General features: G+C 38.1%; 1 protein-coding gene across 1 annotated transcript in view; it reads left to right on the forward strand.

Moving 5' to 3' along the window:
* The window catches only part of SYNE1 (spectrin repeat containing nuclear envelope protein 1), a 288,350-nt gene that overhangs the window by 244,359 nt on the left and 26,738 nt on the right, over nt 1–17,253 (forward strand). Inside the window, 7 exon segments of the mRNA XM_054514453.1 lie at nt 669–903; nt 1,590–1,784; nt 3,593–3,718; nt 4,438–4,593; nt 6,543–6,701; nt 7,171–7,337; nt 14,188–14,350. Coding sequence (XP_054370428.1) covers nt 669–903; nt 1,590–1,784; nt 3,593–3,718; nt 4,438–4,593; nt 6,543–6,701; nt 7,171–7,337; nt 14,188–14,350 — 1,201 coding nt within the window.

Below are 17,253 nucleotides of genomic sequence, written 5' to 3' on the forward strand. Positions count from 1 at the left end.
TTTCACCAAAGGGGCCTGCAGCGACACTACATTTGATTTATGCCACCTGGGGATTTGCCTCCACCAGGAGGATTCCCTACTGCCATTTAAGAACACCTGCAGCCCTAATGTGATGGAATAGGAAGAAATTGTTGCCTAGGATTTCATTTTAAATGCTTGTGATCAAATGAATGAAAATCAGTGGAACAGCAGTGGCTTCCCAGTTGTGCATATGCATTGACTTTGTTAGGGCTATGGTACAAAGATGAACTGGTTTTTGGAATGTGAGAATTTTATTAATACTGTGTGTATCTTATGCCTGCTTTGAACTCAGTAGTAAATCTGGGGGTGAAATGTGAAATCTCTATGATTTACTATGAATTTGACTAATCCAAACAGGCAAAATCTATGGGTTTTCTTTGTGTATTTCTGGGAAGAAGGTAGAAGAGTTTTGTGCATTAAGGGTTTGGGGTTTTTAAGGCGTCAATAATTGAATCCCTTTAACTCTCCCAGTACATGAAGTGTGAAGATCTTATCCTCAGTCAGCCTTCAGAGGACTTCAGTGCTTTTCTCTTAGTGTTTTATAATTGGCATACACCTTCCTTTTCACGTCAATGTATTTCATAAAGCAAACATATCCAAGTACGAAGGTTATTTTGTCTTTTTTATTATTTATCTATTTGTAATAGGGATGAATTTAATCTGAATCTGACTCTTCTGAGCAATCAGTGGCAAGGAGTAATTCGCCGAGCACAGCAGATGAGGGGGATCATTGACAGCCGGATTCACCAGTGGCAGCGCTACAGGGAGATGTCGGAGAAGCTGCGCAAGTGGCTGCTGGAGATGTCCTGCCAGCCAGCAACCGAGCTGGGCAGTGCTCCTGTCCCACTGCAGCAAGCAAGAGTGCTGCTGGATGAAGTGCAGGTATGTGCAGTGTGGATGAAGAGAAAGGAAGAAATCCCTGCCTTTTTTACAGCCTTCACCATTTAAAATGTCTGCTCTGCCAGTTCTTTTCTGGGACTGGCATAACATCAGAAGTGTGATGGAAGCAAAGGTGGAGTTCATTAAGAGCATGAAAGAGAGAACTTAGTGGGCCCTCACTCTTGAGCCACGTTTGCTTCTGTTTTTGCTTTCAGCCAGTGTCACGCTGAAACAGTCTTGAAAATATAGTGATGACCTGCTTGCAGAATGTATACCAGATAAGAAGGATTCCTTGAGTGTCCATCTTCATCAGAGGTTAACAGTATCTAGTAAGCAGCTTGGTGTCTTCAAGGTTTTTAGCTGGAAGATGGATATAATAGGAATAACAACCCTTTTAAGTATAGCTGGATCTAGAGGAAATCTTTCTCTTTAAGAGGAGTTGAGATACTGACATCAATGGGGAGAAAGAAGTCTTTCAAGTCTTCATCTCCTTGAAGAAATTGTCTAAAGGTTTGCTGCAGTAAATGATTGTGAAAATGTTAGGGTGAAGTGTTTGGGCCATAGCTCATGTGTAAGACAGGATATGCAACCAACTAAAATATGGGCTTGAGAGTGAATTACTGAACTGTAATTAAGTGCTAATTGTAATTAAAAGGACAAAGCTGACAGAAAACTGTTAATATTTTCAGCTCAAAGAGAAAGTTCTCCTAAGGCAGCAAGGGAGTTACATCCTCACTGTGGAGGCTGGGAAGCAACTGCTGCTCTCTGCTGACAGTGGAGCTGAGGCAGTCCTGCAGGCAGAGCTTACTGAAATCCAGGAGCGCTGGATGATAGTCAGCACTCAGCTGGAGCAACAAAAGAAACAGCTTGCTTTGCTGCTAAAAGTAAGTGTGCAATTCCTTCTGTACTTCTCAGCAAGTTTGTGGTTTCTCACTGTGAGCCCTGGTGGAGGAATGCTCTCTCAATGGACAAATACAAGTACAGAACTGCATTTACAGTACATGAACTAAAAATTACCCTTCACCACATCTGAAACTGGGAGTGGAAATACTTCATAACAGGCTTGCATGTCAGTGGATATATTGTAATTGATATTTCCAGAATACTGCCAATAAAGTATATCCATACCACTCCTGTTTTCAAAATACAGCAAAAATTTATTTTATTTTGCACAAATTTATACACATATTTGTATTGGGTTTGAGTGGCAAAGTTTTTCTAGGTGGAAGCTGCAGGGATGACTTTTGTGAGCTACCAGAAGCTTCCCCTGTCTGATGGAGCCAGTGCCAGCTGGGTCCAAGATGGACCCACTTCTGGCCAAGGCTGAGCACAGCAGTGATGGTGGTAGTGCCTCTGGGATAAGTTAAGATGATGGAAAAAGAAAAAAATTACTGTGCAGGAGCAATTGCATCCAAAGAGAGGAGTGAGACAGTGTGACAACAGTGACTTTGCAGACACCAAGGTCAGTGAAGGAGGGGGAGGAAGTGCTCCAGGAGCCAGAGCGGAGATTACCCTGCAGGTCTTGGTAGAGACATGGAGCTCTACGGTGCAGCAGAAATCCACCTGCAGCCCATGGAGGTCTGTAGGGAAGCTGAGATCCACCTCCAGCCCATGGAGGACCCACACCAGAGCAGGTGGATACCCAAAGAAATCTGTGACCCCATGGAGAGCTCACACTAGGGCTGTTTTGCTGGCTCTGACTCTGTACCAGACCCTTGTTGGAGCCTGTTCCTGAGAGTTTGGAAGGAATGCATGGGAGGGACTCTCTCCACAGTAGTTTGTGAAGAACTGCAGCCCATAGGAAGAGCTCATGGAAGTTTGTGGGGGATTCTCTTCCATGGGAAGAACCCCATGCTGGAGCAGGGGAAGAGTGTTAAGAACATCACAGGCTATTTTCATGCAAGGTCATATTATTTGATATGGCTAATTCTGCATCAAGATGATCATGAAATACTGACATAGGCTGGGAAAAAAAAGGAAGGAGAGAAATACAAAGGCAGTGGTAGAAGGAGAAATTCTTAAAACAGAAGACTTAGTTCCAATACAATGCAAGTTTCAGTATAGGTTCTGTGTTTTCTGGTATCACATAACTGGTATTCTTTGGGGGCTTATTAGGGATCTTTTTGTCTTAATATAAGGCTTTAACAAGCAGGTGAGGCAGGTAAAACCATACTGCTAATTTATAGGGTTTGTTTGCATTGAACACATTAAAAATTGGGAAAGGAAACAACCACTAAAGCAGGGTGAAGCTGCTAGAATCCTGATTTAAAGATACTGATACTGAAGATGCTGATTTCAAGAAGATACTTCAATCTGCACTGAATTTGCAGTTTCCCCAACCACTTTTTCTTTTTTTTTTTTCACAGAGATTAATGCACCTTAATGAAGCTCTTGTAAAAGAGTAATTGTGTGATTAATACAGGCATTCAAGAAAGGAAGTGGAAAATTAATTTTGTCAGGGAGAGACTGCTGAAAGGATGGAGTTGTATCTAGACAAAATTTTAATAATAGAAGACCTTGTGTATATCTACTAACAGAGACCTAAACAAAAAAAATTCTACACATCACTCAAATTCTGAGACTTCTTGTATTATTTAGAGGGAATTTCCAGGGCATGTTATTTTTAGGCAAATCAACTGACATAAATATAACACAGATCAGATCTGAAGTCTAATAAACATTCTGCTTTCAGGACTGGGAAAAATGCGAAAAGGGCATAGGAGACTCCCTGGAGAAGCTAAGATCATTCAAGAAAAAGCTTTCTCAGCCATTGCCAGATCACCATGATGAGTTGCATGCAGAGCAGATTCGTTGCAAGGTAAAGTACTTCTCTGTTGATTGTTGTCTCATCTTTGTTTGCCTTTGTGCAGTAACTTCTTCTGTTGTTAACTGGGTTCTTATTACTGATGATGCAAACCAGTCAGCCATCCCCATGACAAGAAACATATGGACACCATAATACCAGAGTGATCTCACCATAATGCAAATCCTTCAGAGTAAATATAGATCTGATCAAAGTGATACCAGAACAGGGTCTGAAAAATACTGTAGAAAAGCTTTATGTTGGTATGTTTCTGTTACAGAAATTCTAAACTCAAATTTAAACTCATGGTATCTAAACTTCTGGTTGAGTGATTTTTGTGTGAGGTGAAGTGACTATGGGGGATTTTAGACAGCACTTCTAGGCTGTATTATTTGCATTTTGGAAGTGGATTACAAACTTGAAAATATTTTGAATATAGAGAAGTCCGAACCAGTACTTGAACTTCCCAGATACCTTTGAACTACAGAGAGTTGAGTAGAATCTTGTTACAAGGTTGATGTTTCATTCTCTACTGGGGAGTTAATACCATCTGTGAAAATATTGGTAAATTTGGGGTTGATATTTTCTTTTTCTTTGAGATTGGGCTTAAATAGTCTCCTTGACATGGTAGGTCTGCTCAGATGTGATCTGTGGGTAACACTGTCTGTTTCACCAACATACTCAAAATTTATTGTTAGCAAACTGGTCCTTTTTCTTTGTGTTTTTCTGTTAAGGAGCTAGAGAATGCTGTTGAAGGTTGGACAGATGACCTTGCACACCTCTCCCTGCTGAAGGAGACCCTGTCTGTATATATCAGTGCAGATGATATCTCAATCCTGAGCGAGAGAATAGAGCTCCTGCACAGGCAGTGGGAAGAGCTGTGCCACCAGGCAAGTACAGCACTGAGCACTGATGGGAGCAGTATGCATGCTACAAAAGTGTTGGGACAAAAATTGAATCCAAGTTGCATCTTTTAGAAAGGATTCATGTGGACACACCTATATTCAAAAGTGAATTCTTTCTGAGTCAGGGGAAACATCCATTGAAATATTCCTTTAGTTACTGCTAGTGCTTCTAGATCTCTTGAACTTTGTAATGTCTGTGAGGTCATATTTAAACAGCCTTGAAAAATCAACCAAAGGTTCACACTGTGACCTGTGGGACATGGGATGGCTGGCTGGGAAAAAACACAGAAATAATACGGTTATACTTTGCTTTGGTGGATGACCTGTGCTCAGAAAGGTTGTCCTCTCCCCACTGAACATTACCCTATTGTACCTTCAGTTCTGCTGATACCTTCTCCTACTTCAGGCCTCAGTGTCTGCATTTCTTTTAGTCTGAGGGTAACTTGCTTGCCTGCAAAATGGAGCTGAGGAGTATTGTTTAATTTTTTCAGCTGCATCATGCTATTAGTGTGCTTTTGGCCTCTGATTTGCACTCCAGGTAGTGGAGTCTTCCTTACCCAGCTTTTCAGATTATTCTGATGTTGTTTCTGTGGTTCAGCAGAGATTGCAGTCCAAATATGCTGGGACTAACTTGAAATAGTTACCTTATGGAAAGTACCTGTGATGGTTTCAAAAACTTCAAAGTAGGAAAAGTGCTTCACAGTTACCAGCACAGAACTTGTTATGAGTTGGTTGCATTTGAACGAGCAAGTATAGGTACATCTAAATTATGATTCAGTCACTGCTTGTATGTTTATGGTAAAAGAAGGAACCAAGTAAAGAAGTTTTATCTTAGTTTTAAGCATGCTGAGTGTTTCAGGATGTAACCTAGTGCAACCCTTTGTTCATCTGCTGCTTATTTCCGGAAAGCTGTCATCAAGTTAAGAACCACAAAAAGGAAATGCAAGATCACAGTGTATGCCCCTGTTCAAGCTAATGCAGTAGTTAAAAAGCATGTCACTTTAATTTGGGAAAGAGCTTCATCTTTTCAGCTGAAATTACAATACAAAGTCAGAAATAACCCAGATCACAGTGGGGAGGAAGTAAGTAGTTGTACCAGTGTCTGAAGCTGGAGAGATGATTTTGCTGCTTAGCATGTTCTGCTTTTTTGATTTCAGTGTCCATCTGGGTCTGCCACTGCAGATAGTACCACAGTTACATCGATTTCTTAAACGCAGCAATGTTTTCCTTCCATCTGTGTTAGCTGCAGCACTTCCTTGTTTGATGTGTCATGCCTAATCTTTCCTGTCAGAGCACATCTCAGTGCTTTGGAATCTCTCAAGGTGGCATGCCTATACACAGGAAATAGTCATCTATGATATTAGTATATTGAGACTCAAGTAAAAAATTACTTTTGCAAAATACAGTGTATCTTGGATTTAGCTTTGTATTCATGTGCTCATGCACAAATGGCACAGACTTTTGGACTCAGACCTGTACTATATTTGTTGGGGGTTTTTTATGCTTTGGTGAAGCATTTTTCTTTTTAATTTACTTTTACTTTACTCTTTTTAATCACTGAGACTAAAATATTTTATAAATTTTTAAAAGTGAGCAAGAACTGTAAGAAAATACAATTTTTATCTTCTAATGAAAACTTTGGGTTAGAGATGTTATGAAACAAGATATTGAAAGACTCCTGAGCTTAACGCTTGGGTGCCTGTCTCTGTGCATAGGATGTAGCTAACAGGAAATCTGAGATCAGCGCTTACCCCTGAACTTACAGGCAGTCACAGAAATTTTTGCTGTACAACTCCAGTTTTTTCAGTGGCAAGTAAGTGGCTGCAACACTTTTTCAAGGCCAGAGGAATTCACATTGAGGCACCAAGTGCTTTAAGCATGTGTTAAATGTGTTTGCTATTTTAGTTTCATTTGCTCTTTGCAAATGGTTTCAGGTCTCCTTGCGTCGACAACAAGTTAGTGAGAGACTGAATGAGTGGGCTGTCTTCAGTGAGAAGAACAAGGAGCTCTGTGAATGGCTGACACAAATGGAAAGTAAAGTGTCTCAAAATGGTGACATCCTCATAGAAGAAATGATTGAGAAACTTAAAAAGGTATAGTGTACACTTACATACTCTTCTTTAACTGCTTAATTGTTTTTTAATTAGCTGAAATTAAGGTTTTACCTTACTCTGATGTGTTCTGGTGTTTGTGTTCTCCCACTATGCAGCATTTTCCTGTCTTTGTTGAGATAGGACCTCCCAGAGTACCAGAAAATTAAGTGAATGCAAAGTCAGATGCATCTGAATGCTTTACTAAGTGTCCAATCAGAATTGCCTGTAATGAGTTAAACTACAGCATATTTATAGAAGGCATTGTGTTTTGGGTTGTGTTGGGTAGGTTTTTTTCATTCTTTTGGTAGTTGTTTTTGTTTATCCATCAAATATACAAGTTGTCACTCCACTATACCAATCAACTGAAAAAACAACATTCACTTGTATTTTTGCACCATTTCCTTTGCAGTGCAGAGCAGTGTATATTTAGAATACATACCCTGTCTTCTGATTGCTCTTTACTCTCTAGGATTATCAAGAAGAAATTGCTGTAGCCCAGAAGAGCAAAATCCAGCTTCAGCAAATGGGAGAGAGACTTGCTAAAGCCAGCCATGAGAGTAAGGCATCAGAGATTGAGTACAAACTTGGCAAAATCAATGACAGGTGGCAGCATCTTCTAGATCTTATTGCAGCCAGGTAAGACAGTTGTTTTGTTTTATAAGTTTTAAGTGGGACAGATTAATTTGCTAGACATCATGCTTTTACAATCCTTTCTTGTCTGCCTTTTTATCATAAATTCTGAAATAAATTTATTCCTAACCATCAACATATTTCTGTGAAAATTACTTTGCTGTTTTACTTTATGGTACAGGACAACATGTCTTCCAGAAGAGTCATTTAAAAGCTTCATTATAATAATATGATGATGGTAGTAGGTTAACAGTTGGACTTGATCCTAAAGTTCTTTTCCAAACTTAACAGTTCTATGTTTCTACAATATATCAGTTGCAATCAGATTTAGTGAGCCTTGCCCTAGCACCAGCTTACTTTACATGGTGCTTAAAACTGGATGCAAATGTAGTTTTTCTAAAAATTTCTTGACAGCAGAACCAAAACAGTGCCTTTGTAGTTTTGTATTTCAAGAAGAGCAGGTCTAAAACTAAGTCTTAAGTTTTCTGCCAGATCATTTTTTCATGGATGGAGAAGAGTAACTGCAGGTAGATGTATGCATCCTGGGCTTAAAGACTCTTTTTATTCAAGGTCAAAAGTATAACAGCAATTTTCAGAACTTAAAAAAATACAGGATTGTTGTTTGATAAGTAAAGAAAATTTTTTTTTTGACACTTTCTGTTTAGCTGTGCTACAGTCTTCCTTCCATTACCAACAATAATTTTCTCACAATTTTGCACTTCATGGATTCATAAATAGCTCATATAGTTTATGATTCCCATTTCTTTGATGTATGGACAAATGCATTAGTAATAGATTAGTCCTGTTAGCAGCAAAAAGGTTTGTTTACTTTCATCATCTTTTTTTGTCTCTTCTTTTTTCATATGGTTTAGTGCATTCTTACTCTGAAATCTGTTAGTACAGGAGCCGTAAATTTTATGTAAGCCAGAAGCATTCCAGTGGCTCCAGCTCCTTTAATAGTAGTTCATTTTAAATAATGAACACCATATATTTCTTACAGAAGGATTAAGTCAGGAAGTTGCATTATCATTGAGGAGCCTGCTTGGTTTCAGTGGGGTTACATCACCAGTTGTTGAATTTAAAGTATATTTGATATATTTTTATGTAATTCTTTTGAAATGCTTACACAGAGAAGTGTTCAAATAATATCAGGAAGGTTCTAGCAAAAAGGGATTGCATTCAGAAAATACAGAACACATCTTAAAATTATCTCTCTTGTCTATTCAGTATTAGCGATTAGTCCCCACTACAGGGAGTGGTGAAGATTTAGGATTTTGTATCATTTTTAGGTGGGGAGACATAAGATGCAATTTTATATATAATTATATTATACACATTCTTTTATCATGAAGTATCAGGTCCTAGTTCTAAACTAATGGATGTAAAGTATTATTTACTTTTATTTCCAGATCATTTCAACTTAACCTCTCAATTGGCATGCTCAACATTATTGTGCAGTATGCAATTAAACATATAACTCTTTACATTCCAGTGACCACTGAAGGGCAAAAAAACTCTGCAAACTTGCTGAAGTTTGGAAATAAATTGTGGAAAGGTTTGATGCTAGGCTATGAAAATTTTGGTAGTTCAGCTGTATCTTAGGCTGGAAATCATTAAAAACCAAGGTGTTGATTAACGTGTGCACAAAATGCTTGTATTGATGTCTAATTACCAGTGGACAAAAGGTTGACATGCCCAAGATAATTTTTTAGAATACTCTGGAGGCCCTTTAGAATATGTTCTTATAAATTGGCATATGTTTCTGTTATGATATTTTGTAATTTGGAGTGTATCGTGTAACATAATTTTGGCTTCATTCAGGTAGTAAAGGCATATTAGTTGTCCTAGTACTGAGAAAAAATATACATCTTTTCATGTTCTGGATGCCTGACAGTATTAATAAATTATTAGAGCCTGCAGACTTTCCTGCAATGCTACAGTAATCCCTTGCCTGGAGCATTTTTCTTTTCCTACATCTGTGAACTAATAGAAAGTGCTGTGTGAAAGTACTTTAGTAATATTTTATGGTAATACATGTCCAGTCTAAATCTTTACCTGTCAGTTTTATACTGTGTGGTGAAACTTCTCCCATCACCTGTAAAAGCATCTTTGTTTGTCACATTCTCTTCCCTTACCCCTTACTCTTAATTGCCCCTCCATTCAGAGGAGGTCTGTAAATACAGAAGTGACAGCTGCAGAATTGTCTCTGCACCAGAGACTTACATTTCTTCCCTTCTAGAACCATGTAATCCTTTCAGATTAATTTTTCTGATATGTCAGCCTCATGAAAAAAGTTGCCATTGTTTACAGCCAGGAAATGGTTCTATTGCTGCAACTGCTCAGGCTTTGCAAAGAAGGTTTTGTATGTGTTTTTATCCTTTCCCCTACCACTCCTAGTCCACATTCCTGGAGATCAAGTCTGGCACATGTTGATGAATGCAGGTTTTATTTAGAAACATGACCACTTGTCACCATCCAGTGTCATGTTATCAAGCAGCGGCTGTTAACATTTGTTTGGTATGAAACATTTTCTGTACAGTACTCCCCAGCAAAGTGCATCCCCTTTCCTCCCCCCTCCAAAAGAAATGTTTTCAGGCTTTGGGAGTGGAAGTTCTTCTTTTTAATACTGGAAAATTTCATGATTGTGGTGGAAGACTTGCATGCTGTGAGGATGGCGGAGGACAACAGTGTGGATTCAGATCTCCCAGACTGTAACTGTGATATCACAAGGCAGGCAGCTATTTTTGTTTGCTTTTGATTGATACTATTCTTTCTGAAGTTTTGGCTTGCTGGGAAACTAACTGAAATATTCATATGTAGAAATTAGTACTATAGCTAGAAATTACTGTTTTCTGCTCAGTTGAAAAGCAGTTGACAGTGATAACAGCATACTTTGTTTTACAGCTAGTACTTTTGGATCCTGGAGTAATTTTTTTATAGTGGTAGAGACTTAGAACTAGTAAAATCTCTTAGCTGTCTGAGAGAAACTGTGGTCTGACTTTACTGCTGTTTTCAAATATGAGAGCATGTACACACATGAGAATAAACAGACTGTGTCTGCTTGATGTTTGTGTCATCAAAGGGGCATGACTGCAAGCAAAAGGCAGAGAAGGAAAGAAGCTGTAATGAGAGTGTTTCAGACTTAACTTATCAAAGCCTGGCTGTCCTGTTCGTATTAATGACTGTTTTGTAACTGCATGTAATACTTGAAAGCAGCCTATATCATCTTGGAATTTTGATCCAGCTTCTCCTTTTCCCTTTTCTCATTATTTCTTCTAGAAATTTAGTTGTTGTTCAGAATTCTAGAAATTCAGTCTTTGAAAGAGCAAACTGATTGGAGTAGTAAATATAACTGGCTTTACTGGTGTCCTACTACACAGTAGTACTGTACTTTGGAAAATAAATACTTTTTTATTATTAAAAAGATTATTTTTAAACTGATCTTTTCAAAGCTGATATTAATAGTGCAACATTTTTTCACTATTTCAGAGTGTTTATTTAAACTTTGTCTGCTGTTCCAAGTAGATATGTTTTTTTAAAAGCACCTTTTCTGTTTTCTGTTGTGTACTGTACAGACTTAGCCAACATGCTCTTACTGACTTTTTTCATGTTGCTTTTAAAGTTTAATATTAGTAAGCAGCTGTCTAAATGACTAATGCAGTAGTTATGACTTCTATATGATGCATTTTTCTGTACTTACAGGATTGTTCCCATTTAGATTTAAGTGGAATCTAAGATTTTCTTCTTTAGGACTAGTTGAATTAAATACATCTGTGCTTAATTTTGGCTCCAAGTTGTTTTCCCACTGTCTTTGCCCAGTGTAGAATAATAGACATTATTAACAGACAATCTAAAGTTATTGGTTTCTTGCGGAAATTGAGGCACATTAATTGGAGCATGAAAATATAAGTATCATAAGCCCATTCAAATTGTTAGATGATTTTTCATCAGTAAACCTTGAAAAAAATTGAATTCTGCTGTATTTTCCTTTCTAAGAGTTTAAGTATTTGTAAAATGTAACAAGACTGGGGTGTGTGTTTTATGAAAAACAACCTTTAACCAACTGTGTCATGCTTCCAACCCTTTGATTTCAGTGCAGAATTTTTATTATCAAGGAGGAAAGTTATCTCAAGTCTCTCACAGTAACACGTGCAGTTACTGTGCTGTCTGGTGCTGCAACAAAAGCATGAAATGATTATTGGAATCATTAAGACATGAAACATAATCTTGCAAATGAAATCTCAAAACATCAAAATCACACTTGGCTAGGGATCCCACATACCTGATTTTAAGATTTTAAATTTGATCTTTTTCTCTTAAGCAGAGCTTTTAGAGCATAGGCAGCTTTTCTTGCTGAAATTCAGAAGGAAAACTCTCAGACATGTTGGATTGCATCTATTATTTGATCACAGATATGCTTTCAGTGTAGCCGGAGGCACAACACTGTACTGCAGTTCAGTCAAAAAAAAAAAAATCAGCAGACTCAAGTAAGCACTTGTTTATTTGCTTCTATTTGTACCACGGGCAAGGAACCTCTTATGTTAAGCTCAGTACAAAAAAAAAAAACCAGCGTAAAGGGTAGACGTAGTGGGGGTACAGGAAGGAAGCTGGAGGGCTTGGGTTTTTGGGTTTGGTTGGAGTGTTCTTTTAGTATGTCACACTAGTTTTCTTTCTCTCTCTGAAGTAACTTAGATCATGTGACTGAAAATAGTGGTAGTTGCCCCAGACTATTTTTTATGCTCTGTCAGGGATATGTTTCTGTGCAGTTTGCCTGAGGCAGAGGGCACTTTCTAAAAGATGGACTCTTTATAGTTGCTGTAGGCAAAATGTAGATGAAATCCAGCATGGAGATTAGAGTACACACAATTCCAAACAAAAAAATCCTGGTCCACAGCTTGGTCTTGCTGATAATCGAGTGACATTGCTTCTCCACAGGGCTGGCATGACTCATTGTTCCCTTTCCTACTCCAGCAGGCCTCCAAAAGATCAGTAGCATTGAGCCTTGAAAATATAAGCAGAAAATAGGCAGGATTTCTCTCGTTTTCATAATGTCGGAGATTGAAAAGCTGTATGTGCTTTCTAGAAGGGTGATAACCAACTTTCTTGGTCACCCTATGAGCAAGTTTCAGTTGGTTCAAACACACAAAACATTGTATGTAGAACCAGAGGTGACAAGGAGAGGGTGCCCTCAGTGGGTGTTCTCCTACCATCTCCCTAGGCCTAAACACATGGCTGTGTTATGATACATAGCCTCATGATGAGCACTAAGGCAGTCTTTCAGCATAATTGTATTGATTTCAAGCCCATCATAGACAGGTTTTCACATTGCCCAGATTTTTTTCCAGTTACCAGGTGAGGTTTTTTTACAGATCAAAACCCTACAGCTGTTAGTCATGAGTCTCCAGCAAGGAAGCTGTATTTGGACTGTTCTTAAGGGTTTTTAGCTAATAAAGAACTACAGTTTAACCATCTGTGAGCTAAAGGGAGGACTATAAAGAGAAGAAAAATGGAAATATTTAACTTTTTTTTTTTTTAAGATGACATTAATATCTCTGTGATTCTCTTAGTTGGTCAACTGCAACTACTACTTTCAGTATGGAAGCACTTGATAAATTTGCTGGTTAAGCAAGAAAAATCTGAACTGCTTAATTTGAATTATAGGATAGTCAGGTGGCATTTTGTTTCCTTAATAAACCTGGCAGTCTTGTATTTTTCAACCCAATTTAGTCAGTCTGTTCCCAAAGGCACTCATCTCTTAAACCTTTCTGGTATTCAAACACTTAAGTAGAAGAGCAATAGGAGTATAAAAGGGAACGTTACTCAAGATTGTTTTTGGTACCACACAAACAGGGAAAAAGAGCTTAGAAAAAAAATCAGAATTCACTAATAATGTATGTTATGAAACACGGGAATAGGAAGGAGAGAATTACTGAAGGACAGTTTTGCAGTTCAAACAGATTGGAGGAAAAATTATTTGAGATAGGAGGAAAGTTTACTTGAATTTATTCAATCGCTAAGCTTAATGCGCTCTTGATTAAAAAAAAAAAATCACAAACAAACAGAAATCTATTTAGTTTTTTCTGCTCATTGGTCTTCCAGGGTCAGGATTCCAAGAAAAATACTAGTTAGAAATCACTATGCAGTTCCATTCCAATTTCATCTGTTTAAACCTGAAATAGTCCAATAACACCAACTTAGAGCAGCCCTTGGAATTCAAGAATTCTCCCCAAGTTCTGAGCTGAACTTCTTGCTCTGAAACTTATTTATTCAAGGGCAAGTCTTCTCCCTGGAACAGGTTGATCACAGAGGTTGCCCAGATGGTGCCCCCTTGCTAGGAATGTTAAAGGTCAGGCTGGATGGGGCTCTGAACAACCTGATCTAGTTGAAGATGTCCTTGCTCATTGCAGAGCAGGTAGACTAGAGGACTTTTAAAGATCTCTTCCAACCCAAATCTTCTGTGTTACTTAGTTCAGTGTTTTCATGGGTGTGAAAAAGGCCTGTTCACTCAGTGCACTCTCCCACCAGTACATGGATAAGTTATTTGTGGTCTAAGAAGAGCAGTTGTCATCTATTGGTCAAATACACAACCATCTAAATTACTTAGATGGTTTTGGGGGGTCAACTGTTAAAGGTGCAGAAGCTTTGAAAATGTTTTGTGGCATTCATAAGCACTCAACCAGCAGCTATGAATGCAGGACTCAATGCACATGTAATATACTTCTGCTACATAATAAAGGAAGACATTACAGAAGAACTCACCATCTAAGTGAAGTTTCTCTGAAAACTTCCTGAAACACATGCTGTGAAAATTTTCCTTCAAGGTGTTCTTAACACTGCCATTTCTTTTTCTTTACAGGGTAAAGAAGTTGAAGGAAACCCTTGTTGCAGTGCAGCAGCTGGATAAAAACATGAGTAGTCTGAGATCTTGGCTTGCCCACATTGAGTCAGAGCTGTCCAAACCTATCGTCTATGAAACTTGTGACTCTGAGGAGATACAAAGGAAGCTAAATGAGCAGCAGGTAAAATACAACACACTTACCAGGTGAACAGTGACATGGGGAGAGCCAAAGTAGAGTGTCCCTGGGCTGCCCATACCCAGGTCAGTTGAGAGGGCATCAGGCAAAATGCTTAAATATCAAGGCAAGTGGTACTTACTGTGTCACTTATAGAGCCTTCTGCTGGCCTTGACATCGAATCCACCAGGAGCTGATTGACATTGCCGAGAAAGGTAAGGCACCAAGAGATGTAACCTGAACGAGTTATTGCAATTGTTTTCCTTTGGGGCTTGTGGTTTTTGTTTGTTTGAATTGTCTGTTCCCAGAGGCAAAACTGACACCTATTAGACCTTGCAAATTTTGAAAATGCTTGAAAATGACTATTTTGAGCAACCTTTCTAACTCAGTTTTATTTTGCAGCTTGTTTGAGAGTCACTTTGCACGCAAAGATGCATGAGCTATACATGTGAAGTTAAAATTGGTTGGTTTATACTACACAAAGCCTTTATGCAGTGCTAGATTAAAATATGTAAAAAAATGTGAATTCAGCCAGTTTTTGGCATTGAAAGTAATGTTACTTCTAAGATAATTTACTATACTTTCTCCTTCCTGTTATACTTCACTGCCCAGTGTAGTTTTACATAAGAAGCACATTGCTGGAGAGAACTGCTGTCCTTTGTGTTCCTGTTGGTTATTTATTGGAAAAAATAGCTTTCTGTTTCCCACTGGAGAGGAGTTAGATGTTCTCCTGGAGGAGAAAGAGAAGAAAAAATTGTGTGGGAAGAGGAAAGACAGGATATTTTGTGGATAATTTATGAAGAGTACAAATGGGCATTTCGCTCCTTTAAGCTGAGCGTAGAACTGAGAGCCAAGAACTCCCTCAGAGATTTTGCCAGCTCCTCAACTGATTTGCTACTGCTTTGTTCAAAAATACTTATTAATATTTTATATGGAATTTACTTAAGGATAATAATTTATAACACAGAAGCATCCGTAATGAATGGTGTTTCTAAGACAATAAAGTGCTGGGAAGGGCTAAACATTGCTACCAATAAAGTAGACAGTTGAGATTATTTACTAGAATCCCTATGCAAACATCCCATAGTTTGTTACAACCACTTCTTGGGGGATTTATTTTGGGCACAGAGTCTGGTATATCTCTGCCTTCCACTGTTTCCTTGTGGTGACAGCGTGCAGTGATATTCTGTAGAAATGAGAGTGGTTTAATTTGAAATCTAAAGGGGAGAAATAGAGGTGAATCTTACCATGGGAGGATGCTGTATTTGGAAACATGGTGATGATTTGATAATCTAACAATACAAGACATGGTTATAATAATAATAGTTTTAAAACCCCACCTGCTTTCAATGCATGGCAACCAGTATTTTTATTAGTTGGAGGCTGTATCACTATCCACTACACCTCAGAAAGCTACCTTCTCAAATACTTTGTTCCCTGTCTCTTCTGTTAGTGACTTTGTGTTCTTTTCCATGTTTGATCTTCCACTGAGATCATGTTATCTTCCCAGTTGTTCATATGCAAAATTAGGTCAGAGATGTTATGTTGTGAAAGAGGAGGGACAAATTCCATTTATGAAACTCCATTATCTACTTCTCAGCATCTACTTCAACCAAGCATCAGCTTTGCAGATTTGGTCTCTAGTGAAATTAAAAATGCAGTTGAATCTGGATATCCTGGGGGAAGGTAGGGTAACTTCAATGCAGTATTTTTCTGGGGTAATGAACTTCATTTAAAGGATTACTTGTTTGTTTTATTTTCTCAATCTCCTACCTCTTGAAATATGAAAAAAAATGATATTTGCTTCTGGGCAAATAAAATAAAAAGGAGGTTGTATATGGGTGACAGCAGTGCATAAAAGTGACACTCCTTTGTGAACTAACCCAAAGGCTTAATGTTCTCTAATAAACATAATATATTTTAAAATCTGGGAAATAAATATTAGACTATGGAGAAGATATAGTCTAGATATTGCTTGTGGAAATGTTCTGTAGGTGAATTAAAAAAGTGTAATTCTTAGGAATGCTTAGGACCCATAGTTCTCACTACTGCTTTACACCAAAACATTAGAAAGGAGATCGTGTTACCTGAACTTACTTAACCTCAAGTCTCATAGCTGTCTGGAGTGTGTGTTTCATAAAGGGTGACATCTGATTATAGAATCCACCCTTCTATATTAGTTCAGGGCAGATAGAAAGAAAAATAAGCATTTTGACATCACAATGAAAGTATTTTTCAGGCAAGTGAAGTGAGAGGGCCATTGCTGAGGAATAAAAGATTGTGATTTTCCACTCGATGTTGTCAAGTAGATGTTTACGAAATAACTTTCTAGTTGAGAAGATGAGCTAGAGTACTTCATTAAGTGAAAGCCCAGTTATTACAAGCAACCAAAAAAAATGGTTTGTATAGATCCACCTTGCTCTATTTCAAATTTCCTGTTTTTTAATTTGACATTTAGATCTCATTTCCTGCTGGAAGACATTTTCAGGTGGTGTTGCTAGCTGTAAGGAAAGTTCCTCTAGTTAGACATTAAATATATGTAGACACAATGTATTGGCACAGTATTTCCCTTTGCATGCCAGTTTACCTCAATTGCAAAATTATAGAGCAGTTTATCCCTAATCATCCTCAAGCTGCCACATTCTCCTACGTAAACATCCACATCTCTAATTGTCCTATTGGTTCCTTTCTTCACCTGATCAGAATTTAACCTAGTGTTCTAGATGCAATATAGCACTTTTTCATGCAGTTACATTATTGTTTCTTTGTCAGAATTGGAATTAGGTTGTCTTGGCTTTGTTACTGTCCATACTGATTTTTCCATCTAATATTCTGATGATATATTACAAATGTAGACAAAATTCAAACAGAGTTTCTTTTCATAGCACTGATCCAACAGCAACAGCCAG

The sequence above is a fragment of the Molothrus ater genome, chromosome 3, assembly GCF_012460135.2.
Source record: "Molothrus ater isolate BHLD 08-10-18 breed brown headed cowbird chromosome 3, BPBGC_Mater_1.1, whole genome shotgun sequence".
NCBI classification, from domain to species: domain Eukaryota; kingdom Metazoa; phylum Chordata; class Aves; order Passeriformes; family Icteridae; genus Molothrus; species Molothrus ater.